The 13742-nt window shown below is 44.8% G+C and overlaps 1 protein-coding gene across 6 annotated transcripts in view; it reads left to right on the top strand.

Annotated features, from left to right (window-relative positions):
* GPATCH8 (G-patch domain containing 8) overlaps nucleotides 1-10029 on the top strand; it is a 96189-nt gene extending 86160 nt beyond the window's left edge. For 5 of the 6 annotated variants that reach the window (XM_069482706.1, XM_069482709.1, XM_069482705.1 and 2 more), the window contains one exon: nucleotides 3803-10029. In XM_069482706.1, the coding sequence (XP_069338807.1) occupies nucleotides 3803-7679 (3877 nt within the window). In that variant the 3' untranslated portion in view covers nucleotides 7680-10029. The remainder of the gene's footprint in view (nucleotides 1-3802) is intronic. The other variant, XM_069482710.1, reaches the window with a different exon arrangement.
* Nucleotides 10030-13742: the final 3713 nt, after the last annotated feature.

Genomic DNA, 13742 nt, shown 5'->3' with positions numbered 1-13742 from the left:
ATATATTATTATTAACCATAGTCATCCTGCAGTGGTATAGAACACTGGAATTTATTCCTCCTATTTAGCCGTAATTTTGTATCCTTTAACACAGTGGTCCCCCCAACCTTTTTGACACCAAGGACCGGTTTTGTGGAAGACAGTTTTTCCACTCACTGGCTTTGGAGGGGGTCACTGCTGCCTGGCTCCAACTCAGATCATCAGACACTGGATTTTTTTTTTTTTTTTTTTTTTTTTGAGACAGTCTTGCTCTGTTGCCCGGGCTAGAGTGAGTGCCATGGCATCAGCCTAGCTCACAGCAACCTCAAACTCCTGGGCTTAAGCGATCCTCCTGCCTCAGCCTCCCGAGTAGCTGGGACTACAGGCATGTGCCACCCTGCCCAGCTAATTTTTTTTTTCTATATGTATTTTTAGTTGGCCAGATAATTTGTTTCTATTTTTTTGATAGAGACGGGGTCTCGCTCTTGCTCAGGCTGGTTTCGAACTCCTGACCTCGAGCAATCCACCCGGCCTCCCAGAGTGCTAGGATTACAGGCGTGAGCGACCACGCCCGGCCTCCAGGCACTGGATTCTTATGGGGATCCCCAGATCCCTTGCATGTGCAGTTTGCAGTGGGGTTCATGCTCCTATGTGGGTCTGATGCTACCACTCATTTCACAGGCAAGGAGGGGCTTGGGAGCTTGGGCAGTGATGCCAGCGATGGGGAGCAGCTGTGGGTGCAGGTGAAGCTTTGCTGGCTTGGTCAGCAGCCCCAGGGTTGGGAACTGCAGCTGTAACAAATCTCTCCCTATCCGTCTCTTTCCTACCCTTTTCAACCTCTAGTATCCTTTGTTCTACTTTTTACTACTATGAGATCAATTTTTTTTTTAGCTTCCACATATGAATGAAAACATGCACTGTTTAATTTTCTATTCCTGGTTTATTTTGCTTTAACACAATGTCCTCTAGTTCCTTAAGACTTTTAATAGATCCTCCTTTCAAACTCAAAGCATATCTATACTTGGAGTATAATATATGGATTAAGTATGCACACTTTTGAAGCCATATCCTTCTTACTATCTGTGACTTAGTCAAGTTATATCTAAACTCTCTATACCTCAGTTCCTTATCTGTAAGATGAGCATAATGACAATTTACTTCTTACAGTTGTGAGGACTAATTGAGTTATTGCCTTGGAAGTGCTTAAAAGAGTGCCCAGCACATTGAAGATAATAAATGATGCCACTATTGCTATTATTCCCATTTTCCAACATTCCTCTCATCTAGAAAAGCATAGTATTCTATTTCGTAGCTAAAAAGCACTGGGACACAGATTCAAGTGTTATAACTGCCTTTTTAAGTACTATACAGTTAGTACTAAATTATCTAAAATCTACAGAATTTTATCCATTTATTTCTCCACAGGTTTCTGCCTTCAGTGTTCTTTTTAATATTCCTTTATAGTTTTTTCTAATTATCAATTTTTTGGCTGGTGTTTAGCCTGGGGTAGAATTCACCTCACCTAGACTTCTAGGGACCCTATCTTTGAGCATTTGAAACTGCTATAGGATTGGTAAGATATGTGCTTCCATCAGAAAGACTTAGGCCCCCTTGTTTGTTTTTAATGGCTATTCAGGACCAAAAGAAGGAACTGGTTACAGTAGAAGGAGAAACAATGATTGTGGCTTTTAAAAGTTTATAGCAAATTAGGGGTCAGAGTTCCCAAGTTCTTGCACTTTGTCTTTAGGTTCTTTTTTTACTTATTTATTTGTGTTTTGGGAGAGAACACATACAGTGTAAGTTTTGAAACAAAATTAACCTATGAGTGCTAATACTGAGTTAAACTGCCTATAAATTGGTTCCAATTCCTTCTTTGGCAACTCTATATGTAGTAAACACATTCCTCTAGGGCATGCTGCAAGAGTACCCCCTTAAAATATGTACACCAGGACACTTTGTAGTTCTGGACATATTTTAATACATGTTTTCTTCAGGGACGACTTTCTGTTCTGTTTTATAAATGAACAATTAAAAGATGGCCAAGTAATCTCAGGAGAATAAAAAAAGGTTTTGATTCATCATCAGGCATTTCATTATCCTAGGAGTAATGCATGGCCCCATAGTAATTATTATTGAAGTAACATGGCAAAGACTAAGCAAAAGATTGAAATGAATCCTCTTTTTATTCGATTTGAGGGGTTTCGGGTTTTTTGTTTGGTTTTTGCTATAGGGGGTAGATTTTATAACACAGTGTAAGTATCTCTTGCTATCCAAATCTATTGGCTTTCCATTTTCTAATAGCAACAGTTTAGACAGCAAGGGATACCACATTATCCAAATATATTTGGTCTCTGAGTTGAGGGCAGCTAATAGCTAGGATTCAGATAACAAGGACATCATCCTAATAGATACCTAATTCTATTTAGTTCTTTATGTGGAATTCAGGGGATATACCTATATAGTCTACATACTCTAAAAATTTCAGACAGTGTAGGCAGTTTAAAACACTGGCATTGAGGCTCCCCAATGTTCCTTTTGTCAAAGCTGAAAGAGTGCATAGTAGCATTATGGCTATAGTACTGAATGCCCAGAAACCAACACAAAAACCAAAGCAAAATGCTTAGAGGTGGTGCCTGGGAGATGGGCACAGACTCTTTAAGTTTATACAACAGACATTCTGGCCGTAGACTGCCATAGAGTAGCACAGTGGCGGTTTCTAACTATGTTTAACTCAGAATATGTACATTCTTAAAAAGTGAAATTTGAAAGCTTAGGGAAAATTAGATTTTTTTTCCTTTAACTGAATGAAATATGACCTTTGTGAATAGATGTACCATAATATGTTCATTGCATACTGATGGGTAGGATGATAGAATAAGAAATGAAATTAGGCCAGGGGCAGTGGCTCACAACTGTAATCCTAGCACTTTGGGAGGCCAAAGCAGGAGGATCACTTAAGGCCAGAAGTTGGGGACCAGCCTGAGCAACATAGCAAGATACCTCGTATCCACAAAGGATAGAAAAATTAGCCAACCATGGTGGTGCACACCTGTAATCCCAGCTACTCGGGAAGCTCAGGCAGAAGTATCAATTGAGCCCAGGAGTTTGAGGTTGCAGTGAGCTATGATGATGCCACTGTATTCTACCATGGGCAACAGAGTAAGACCCTATCTCAAAGGAAAAAATAAAAGGAATGAAAGGCTGGACACAGTGGCTCATGCCTGTAATCCTAGTACTCTGGGAGGCCGAGGTGAGAGGATAGCTTGAGGTCAGGAGTTCGAGACCATCCTGAGCAAGAGTGAGACCCCCCATCTCTACTAACAATAGAAAAATAAGCCAGACGCAGTGGCATGCACCTGTAATCCAAGCTACTCAGGAGGCTGAGGCAGGAGGATCACTTGAGCCCAGGACTTCAAGGTTGCAGTGAGCTATGATGATGCCACTGTACTCTAGCCAGGGCAACAGAGCAACTGTGTCTCAAAAAAATAAAAAAAGGAATGAGATCAGAAACAGTTCATGGTAGGCTGTACCGTATAGTAATGATGGGATATTTGAATTGTGAGATAAGCCTTTTTTGTATTTTAGACAGCTTAAAAAGAAATAGCAGTAACTGGCTGCCCTGGGAATTTAGCTAGGTAGATTGACAGACTGAGATTGTGACTACCCTCCCCTGAGAAAGTTCCATTCGTTAGTGTAGGGCTAGGGAATGACCACCACTCAGTGTCTTTGAGACCTGCGTGTGATGAATGAGTATTTTATGAGATGTATGTAATATACTCCTAAACCTGTTTTTTGTTTTTTATTTTTCTAAACCTTTGTGTAGTGCACCTGGAAGTGGTCCCATGTTTAGACCAACCACAGTGGCTATAGATGAAGAAGGTGGAGAAGATGATAAGGATGAATCAGCTACAAATAGTGGCACGGGTGCTACTTGTGGCCTGGGATCTGAATTCTCCACAGATAAAGGAGGCCCTTTCACTGCAGTACAAATCACTAATACCACTGGACTAACACAGGCTCCTGGGTTAAGCTCCCCAGGCATCAGCTTTGGCATTAAGAATAATCTGGGGACCCCACTGCAAAAATTGGGAGTATCATTTTCCTTTGCCAAGAAGGCTCCTGTCAAACTCGAATCAATAGCATCAGTTTTCAAGGACCATGCCGAGGAAGGGACCTCTGAAGATGGAACAAAACCTGATGAGAAGGGTTCTGACCAAGGACTGCAGAAGGTGGGAGACTCTGATGGTAGCAGTAATCTTGATGGTAAAAAAGAGGATGAAGACCCTCAGGATGGAGGGTCCCTTGCCTCAACATTATCCAAATTAAAAAGGATGAAGCGAGAAGAAGGTGCTGGGGCTACAGAGCCAGAGTATTACCACTACATCCCCCCAGCACACTGCAAAGTAAAACCTAATTTTCCCTTCCTGCTCTTTATGAGAGCCAGTGAACAAATGGAAGGTGACAATAGTACACATTCAAAGAATGCCCCAGAGAGCAAAAAAGGCAGTTCTCCCAAGCCTAAAGCCTGCATCAAGATGGCAGCAAGCCAGGGAGCAGAAAAGACAGTTAGCGAAGTCTCCGAGCAGCAGAAGGAAACCAGTGTGACCGAGTCCTCAGAGCCTGGAAGCAAAGCTGAGGCAAAGAAGGCCTTGAGAGGGGATGTAAGTGATGAGAATTTAGAGGGTCAAAGCCAGAAGGCTTCAGAGGTCCAAATGTGTGAGTCTAGTTCTTCTAAAGAAACCTCTCTGGCCATCACAACAGGGAAAGAAAGCCAGGAGGGACCCAAACATCCTACTGGTCCCTTCTTCCCAGTTTTGAGCAAAGATGAAAGTACTGCCCTCCAGTGGCCATCAGAACTATTAATTTTCACCAAGGCAGAACCCTCCATTTCATACAGTTGTAATCCTCTATACTTTGACTTTAAACTTTCAAGGAACAAAGATGCCAGAGGTAAAGGAACAGAAAAACCAAAGGATATAGGAAGCTCCTCAAAGGACCATCTCCAAGGCCTAGATCCTAGTGAGTCAATTAAAAACAAGGAAGGGGGAGAGAAAGTAGTACATTCCTCAGGAAGCAAAATGGATGCACTTGCTTCAGGATCTGCCTGTAGTGGCCTAAACAAGCAGGAACCTGGGGGCAGCCATGGGTCAGAGACAGAAGACACAGGGAGAAACCTTCCTAGCAAGAAAGAACGATCTGGGAAGTCCCACCGACACAAAAAGAAAAAGAAGCACAAAAAATCCAGCAAACACAAACGTAAACACAAGGCTGACACAGAAGAGAAAAGTTCTAAGGCAGAGTCTGGGGAGAAATCGAAGAAGCGCAAGAAACGAAAACGAAAGAAGAATAAGTCATCAGCCCCAGCAGATTCTGAACGAGGACCCAAACCAGAACCCCCTGGGAGTGGCAGTCCTGCACCACCAAGAAGACGGCGGCGAGCTCAAGATGACTCCCAGCAGAGATCCCTCCCAGCTGAAGAAGGAAACAGTGGCAGGAAGGATGAAGGTGGGGGTGGTAGCAGCTCCCAAGATCATGGTGGGAGGAAACACAAAGGTGAACTTCCAACTTCATCCTGCCAGCGAAGAGCTGGCACCAAACGGAGCAGCCGGTCTAGCCATCGGAGCCGACCCAGTAGTGGAGATGAAGATAGCGATGATGCTTCGTCACACCGGCTGCACCAGAAGTCTCCGTCACAGTACAGTGAGGAGGAAGAGGAGGAAGACTCAGGCAGCGAGCATTCCCGTAGCCGGTCACGGTCTGGCCGACGCCATTCCTCACATCATTCCTCCCGGCATTCTTACTCAAGTAGTTCAGATGCTTCTTCAGACCAGAGCTGCTATAGTAGGCAGCGCAGTTACTCTGATGACAGCTACAGTGATTATAGTGATCGATCACGAAGGCACTCCAAGCGCTCCCACGACTCAGATGACTCAGACTATGCCAGCTCCAAGCACCGATCCAAACGGCACAAATACTCATCTTCTGATGATGATTATAGCCTCAGTTGCAGCCAATCCCGAAGCCGATCTCGGAGTCATACCAGAGAACGCTCAAGATCTCGGGGACGCAGCCGCAGCAGCAGTTGTAGTCGCAGTCGGAGTAAGCGGAGAAGCCGCAGCACCACAGCCCACAGCTGGCAACGGAGCCGGAGCTATAGCCGAGACCGCAGCCGCAGCACCAGGAGCCCTTCCCAGAGATCAGGCTCCAGGAAGGGATCTTGGGGTCACGAAAGCCCTGAGGAGAGGCGTTCCGGGCATCGAGACTTCATTCGTTCTAAGATCTACCGCTCCCAGTCCCCCCACTATTTCCGATCAGGCCGAGGAGAAGGTCCTGGGAAGAAAGATGATGGCAGAGGAGATGACAGTAAAGGGACAGGCCCACCCTCCCAAAACAGCAACATTGGTACAGGAAGGGGGTCAGAAAGTGACTGCAGCCCTGAAGACAAGAACTCCGTCACTGCCAAACTGCTGTTGGAGAAGATCCAGTCAAGGAAAGTCGAGAGGAAATCCAGTGTGAGTGAGGAGGTGCAGGCCACCCCTAGCAAAGCTGGGCTCAAGCTCAAGGACCCCCCTCAAGGTTATTTTGGGCCCAAGCTCCCCCCCTGTCTTGGCAATAAGCCTGTCCTTCCACTGATAGGGAAGCTCCCAGCTACCCGAAAGCCCAACAAGAAATGTGAAGAGTCTGGCTTGGATAGGGGGGAAGAGCAAGAACAGTCAGAGACAGAAGAGGGCCCCCCAGGGAGTGGTGATGCCCCATTTGGGCATCAGTTCCCCTCAGAGGAAACAGCTGGCCTCTTATCAGACCCACCCCCAGAAGAGCCAAAGTCTGAAGAAGCTACTGCTGATCACCCTGTGGCTCCACTAGGCACGCCAGCACACTCTGACTGCTACCCTGGGGACCCCACCATCTCCCATAACTACCTCCCTGACCCCAGTGATGGGGACACCCTAGAATCCCTGGATAGCAGCAGTCAACCAGGTCCTGTGGAATCCAGCTTGCTGCCTATAGCACCAGATCTTGAGCACTTCCCCAGTTATGCACCTCCCAGTGGGGAGCCTAGTATTGAGTCAACAGATGGGGCCGAGGATGCTTCACTGGCCCCGCTGGAGAGCCAGCCCATCACCTTCACTCCTGAGGAGATGGAGAAGTACAGCAAGCTCCAGCAGGCTGCTCAGCAACACATCCAGCAGCAGCTTCTAGCCAAGCAAGTAAAGGCCTTTCCAGCCTCAGCTGCCCTGGCCCCAGCCACACCAGCCCTGCAACCCATCCACATTCAGCAGCCAGCCACAGCCTCTGCCACCTCCATCACAACTGTTCAGCATGCCATCTTACAACACCATGCTGCAGCAGCTGCTGCTGCTATTGGCATTCACCCCCACCCTCATCCCCAACCACTTGCCCAGGTACACCATATTCCCCAGCCCCATCTGACCCCCATTTCCTTGTCCCACCTCACTCACTCAATCATCCCTGGCCACCCTGCCACCTTTCTAGCTAGCCATCCCATCCACATCATTCCTGCGTCAGCCATCCATCCTGGGCCCTTCACCTTCCACCCTGTCCCACATGCTGCCCTCTACCCTACACTACTTGCCCCACGGCCTGCTGCAGCAGCTGCCACTGCCCTCCACCTTCACCCGTTACTTCACCCCATCTTCTCAGGTCAGGACCTGCAGCACCCCCCTAGCCATGGCACATAGTTGGGGGATGGGATCTTAGATAGGGCCAGGAAGGGAAACCCATAAATCTTCCCTTGGGGGTGTTGAGCCATTAATACCAGCAAGTAGAAGCTGGGATGGGCAGCGTCTGACAGCCAAAGAATAGAGTTTTGGCTTGCAGGAGTGGGTTTAGATTTGAAGTTTGCTTTGGGTTTACTATCAGGGATTTTTTTCCTTTCCTCCTTTCTATTTTTCCCTCCTCTCCTGTGTTTCTAAGCTAAGGAACACCAGTAAGTGCTACCCACCCGTCTGCAGCAACATCTCCAAACTGTCAAGTTTAGATAGTCCCCCCACTCCCTCTACTTTGTATGCTCTGCTCTTCCCCTCTTTAAATTTTAGAACATTTTCCTCCTCTCTGGCTGCGTGTTGTCACCAAAGCACTTGCCGTGGGCCCTTCTGGTCCTGCCTTCTCAGTGCCACAAGGAAGACCAAGCTGTTCCTCTGATGGTGAAAGCACCACCACTTTTGGGCAGTGTCTTTGACCATCCCTTGGTGACTTTATGTTATCGCAGGTGAGATGGAAAGGGAGTCTGACCTAGAACCAGATGCAACTCAGGCTGCAATTCGATCTACTTCCCACATAAACAGAGCCACATATTTGGCACTGTTGTCCTGGTGTCCCTTATCCTACAAGAGGCATCTGCATATCCCAGAAAAGAAGATCCTATCATGAGTAGAAGCTATGCGGAACTAGAGTCACCCATGTGCTTCCCCAGAGAGGAGCTCATGTGTCTGAAAGGGTATATTTTCTTCTGTCGTGTTGATGTTTCCTTCTTAATTTATAGGATTTTTTTAATGTAAAAAATTGCACTGAACTCTATAAACATAAATGCTGCTTTTTGTAGCTCATATTAAAAAGGTTCCATATTTGTAGTATACTGCAATAATATTTTTTACATCCAGCTCTTTAAGTGATCCTTGTTCTGGTGGCTTTGTGTAAATATGTTTGACCTAGTTGAATTAAGAAACTTTAAAGGTTATAAAATGAAAACAAAAAATAAAGTATTTGTTTTCTGCTAGATGCAAAAATGACTAAGCATGTATATTTTATCAAGCTCATGTATTTTTTGAAGTTAAGAACTATAAAATGTTAAAACATTTTTTGCTGGGACAAAATGTTAAGTAATTTGCAGTAAATGGTACCCCCAGCACTGGGATTTCTGAGCTAATGGGCAGCAGTCAGCTGGGGGTGTTAGATAGATAGTCAGTTCTGAGTCTCCCTCACGTACTTTCTTTTTATACAGAGAAACAGGTGGACCCCACAGAGGAGGAGGAGGGGGAGATTCAACAGCTTTATTCTCTGGAAGCAATGAGATTCAGTGGTTGTCTGGGGAGATTCCTGGGTACCTTGTTCCAGGCAGTCTATTTGCCTTCCTAGTACTTAGCCCTCTCTGACAAATTTTTTCTTTTTTAAATGTGCCTTTTGGGTTGGCTAGAAAGTGAAGTAGAAGTAGACTGGAGGATGATAGAGTTGGGACAGTTTTTCCCTCCTTTTGTTGGGAGGTGAGCACATTCATAGATAACTTCAAATTCTTTTGCTTCATAGTTTCCATGCCTTCTGCCCAGCTCAGTTTAAGCAGTAGAGGTTCCTTTTTTCTTTTCTCCATGACACTGACCAGAGGAATTACCACCTCAGCCTCTTTTTCCCCTTTCACCCAGGCTCTCAGCCGTAATTAACACACTGACCCAAAGGTGCTTGTATTGCAGGTCTCATCTCCTTTGGTATAGTTAGCAGTTCCCTTTTTGGCATTTTCCTACCTACTCCTGTGTCTAGAATTGGTTAGGTGGTCACCTGACAGGAGAAGCAAACCATACTTACATGGACCAACACTCTGTGTTTCTGGCCTTTCTTCTCAAATTCCCAAAAGAGAAAGATTTTGAGTTTATGAGAAGCAAGTGTTGGGCAAACAAGGCTCTTGACTGAGCCCCCCTCCTACCTGTTCAGTGCTCTTTCTCTGATTTAGAAACATCGTTTTTTGTGTAACTAGCACTGGGAAAATGAAACCATCTGTTTGAAGTGAAGGAACTTATTTTTCTTTGCTTTCAGCCCATGTAAATATTTAAATAATGCAGTATTAACATTTTTGTGCTGCTTCCCATGAGCTTGTAGATTGAGCCATACTCTGGCCGCCTCTCTGCCTTCCTGGGGGCAGTTTTCTTTAACTTCCAGAATAGTGATTTTAAAACTTAAAAAAGAAAAAGGAAAAACAAAATAACCTATCCTTACTTACAAGCATAACAGATTGTATTAAACTTTATCACATATGATAGAGATATATATGCTGTAAAATGAGGGCAAGGAACTTTCTAATAAACCAATGATTTGTGGAAACTTAGCAGAGTCTGTCGTGATTGTTGCCCCATCCACTGAAGTTGGGAAGGGTTATGAATAACATCTTGTTTGAAGCGGTCAAGGAATAAATTTCTGTGAACCAGTTTGAGATGTTTGGAATTGTGCTTCTGAAGGCTCAGGCTGCCCAAGGAGAGAGGAAAGGATTATGGTTGTGGGAGGAAGTAATAGTTAAGTTTTTCTCTGTCTTAGGTAAATGTCTTGGAATGTATACGTCCTTTCCACTCCATCTTTCCCACAAGAATATTCTTCTATTTCCTTTTTTTCCATTTTAGATATATAATTTGTATGTAATAGAATACATGGCATGTAGGGGCTCACTAAATGGGTTTGGAATTTGTGGCTTTGAATTTTAGGATTGTGGACAATGGGATTACAAGAGTCATCTGCCTGGCCTTTTCCCTCCAGGTGGAGTTCTGTATACCAGGCTTGAATTACTCTCCTCAGCCCTTTAATATTACTGTGATGTTTGAGTGCCTATACCGGGTATAAGGAAACATGCCCTAATTGTTACTGAGAAGATAAAAGCCCCTACCTAGTCTTCTATGTCAAAAAAATCACAAAAGAGGCAGGGAACATTTAGCGTGGAAAGCTATCATAGATTTCTCGTGGTTAATTTCCCCTTTTGCAATGTCTATTTCTTTTCTACTCTCTTTGATACAGCTATGTTCTCCCCTCAATTAAAGAGCTCTTCAACTTGAACCTAAGGTTGGGTTCTTAGATCCACCTGTCTAAAATAGCAAAGATCCCTGCCCCTAAAGAAAGGATGTTAGAAAATGAAAAGTGATTTTCTGAGAGCAGGGAAGATGCCAGTGGAAGAGGCAGACTGGCCTTTATAGAATATGCTATGTGAAGTTATGTGCAGCTGCCTTATTCTGACAAGGCCTCAGCCACCTAGCTGGAGACATGGAAGTACTCTCTCCTCTACGCCCTTGATGACTAATTCAGGCCTTGTCAACCATTTCCATTCTTCTTTGCCAGAGATACCTTCAATTCACCCTTATCAACTCATGTCTGGATTACTGCAGCATTTTCTTGGCTGGCCTCTCTGACTCCAGGCTCTAGTTCCCTGTCCCATGTAAACTTACTGGTGTTTCAGAATCTAAGTGCAATTCCAGTAACATTGTGACCTCTCGGAGGACAGGAACTGATTCTTATACTTTTTTATTCCTCCCTTTTGGGTGTCTTACATAGAGTTGAGTACATAGTAAACATTTTGATTATATGTTCAAGAAAAATATGAGCAAAGTAAAATACCCTTAGCTGAGGATTATACATCAGGATTTAGCAAGGAAATACTCAAAAATGATTAAAACACTTTTTTATCTCTCTAACCTCTACATCACCTAGCTCAGTGCCAGGCATATAGTAGAAACTCAGTAATTGTTGACCTAGCTGGGCATGGTGGCTCATGCCTGTAATTCTAACACTTTGGGAGGCTGGAGGGTTACTTGAGGCCAGGAGTTTGAGCCCATCCTGAGCAACATAATGAGACCTTGTCTCCATAGAAAAATTTAAAAATTTGCCAGGCATGGTGGCACACACCTGAAGTCCCAGCTACTTGGTAGTCTGAGGCAGGAGGATCACTTAAGCCCATGAGTTTGAGGTTGCAGTGAGCCATGATGGTGCCACTGCACTCAAGCCTGGGCAACAGAGTGACATCCTGTCTTAAAAAAAAAAAAGTTGACCAAATGAAGGCTTAACAGAACTATAAATTCATTGAGGGATTCTAGCACTCTGGTTGATGATATGGGAACGATGTGTCACCATTCCTCTGCCCACTGTCTAGAAGGGAGATCAACCCAGCTCTGACACCAGAGGAACACAATCCATACTGAATACCAAACTCCTCTCCTTTCCCAAATCTGAACCTCCCTGTGCTTCTAGTTTTAGTTAATGGTACCACTGTCCTACCAGCCAGCCAGGCACCAAAGCTTTGAATTACCTTTGACACATCCAATTACTGATTCTGTAATCTCTGCTCGCTCTCTTTTTCTTGCCACCAGGACCCCGTTTCAGGCCTCATCACCTTGGACCCAGAGGATTGCAGTCACTACCCATCTGGTCTTCCCACTAAGTCCTTTTCCAGTTCCTTCCTTCCACAGGCAGTCAGTGTAATCTTCCAATTTGGAGCACAGCTGATGTTTAAATCTCTTATCCCCTGACTTTAAAAGTCTTTATGATTTTCTGTCTCCTACAAATTAAAGTTCAAATTCCTTAATATGGCATTCAAGGACCTCCAGTTACTTGGCCCCAGACTTCCTTTTCACCCTTGTGCCTCAGTCTACCCCTTTAAGCACTCTATGCTGAGTCAACTACTTGCCCTTCCCTGTAATGCACCTCTGTTCTTTTGCTGCTCTCTTTGCTTATGTTATTCCCCGTGCCTAAAAACTCCATTCTCTGACAAAAGGTAACTGGAACATGGGTTCAGGTGCAACCTGTGTTTGAATCCTAGTTTTGCCATCTACTGGCTGTGTAAACTTGGGCAATTTACCTAAAATTCTCTTGTGCCACAGTTTTTGCTGTTATAAAATGGGCATGATAGTACCTATTTCATGAGGTTGTTAGAAAGGAGCAATGATATAAATGACTTTCGTAGTCTCTCTATATCTTTTTCAAGGCATGCTTCACTATCCGTCTGCTGCAGTTATGTGTGTTTATGTCTTAACTTCCTCTGGACTAAGTCTGTTAAGGATCCTTGCTGGTTATCTTTGTATCCTTTGCCATGCCTCGAACAGAGTAAGTACTTATTGAAAACTTGAGTGAAATGTGAGTTAATACTGGTCTTACAGGATACACCAGTAATACAGTAATCACTCAGTTGAGGACAGTGGGAGGATGAAGGGTAAGTAGAAGACTGGGTTAAGTATTCATCCTCACAAATTACGTGCCTACCATGAACTTGGCACTGGGAATTCAGTGAAGAAAGCCCAGACTAGGCTGGATGCAGTGGCTCATGCCTGTAATTCTAGCACTCTGGGAGTCCAGGGTGGCAGGATTGCTTAAACTCAGGAGTTTGAGACCAGCCTGAGCAAGAGTGAGACCTCTTCTCTACAAAAAATAGAAAAATTAGCCAGGCGTGGTGGTGTATGCCTGTAGTCCCAGCTACTCGGGAGGCTGAGACAGGAGGATTGCTTAAGCCCAGGAGTTTGAGGTTGCTGTGAGCTGTGCTGACACCACTACACACTAGCCAGAGTGACAGAGCGAGACTCTGTCACCAAGAGAAGAAAAAAAGCCCAGGCTAAAGTTCAAGGAGCTTCTAGCCTAGTAAAGTATTGGATTCTTAGCTGTGTGCTGAAGTGGTGAAGTATGAGGGGAAGGGGAGGAGCTGAGGGGACTTCAGAATGGCACAAAGTGGTTGAGCAGGATAAGGCTATGGTTATGTTTGATCAGAAAATAGAAATCAAAAGGAGGATGTGGCTATGTTCCTTTGCCCCTAGCAGACCTCTTGAATCTCCTTCCTGAGAACCTGCTTTTTTGGGAAGGCTTAAGTGCCAGTAAGTCTTGGCACTCCTTAGAAAATTACTTTGCCAGCTGGGTGCAGTGGCTCATGCCTATAATCCTAGTGCTTTGGGAGGCTAACGCATAGAGGATTGCCTAAGGCCAGGAGTTTGAGACCAGCCTGAGCAACATAGTGAGACCCTCTCTCTACAAAAAAATTAAAAAATTAGCCGGATGTAGTCATACGCACTGCA

The sequence above is a fragment of the Eulemur rufifrons genome, chromosome 9 (assembly GCF_041146395.1).
Source record: "Eulemur rufifrons isolate Redbay chromosome 9, OSU_ERuf_1, whole genome shotgun sequence".
NCBI lineage: Eukaryota > Metazoa > Chordata > Mammalia > Primates > Lemuridae > Eulemur > Eulemur rufifrons.
Note: the sequence above shows the minus strand (reverse complement) of the source record. Positions and strands in the feature narration are given on the sequence as shown.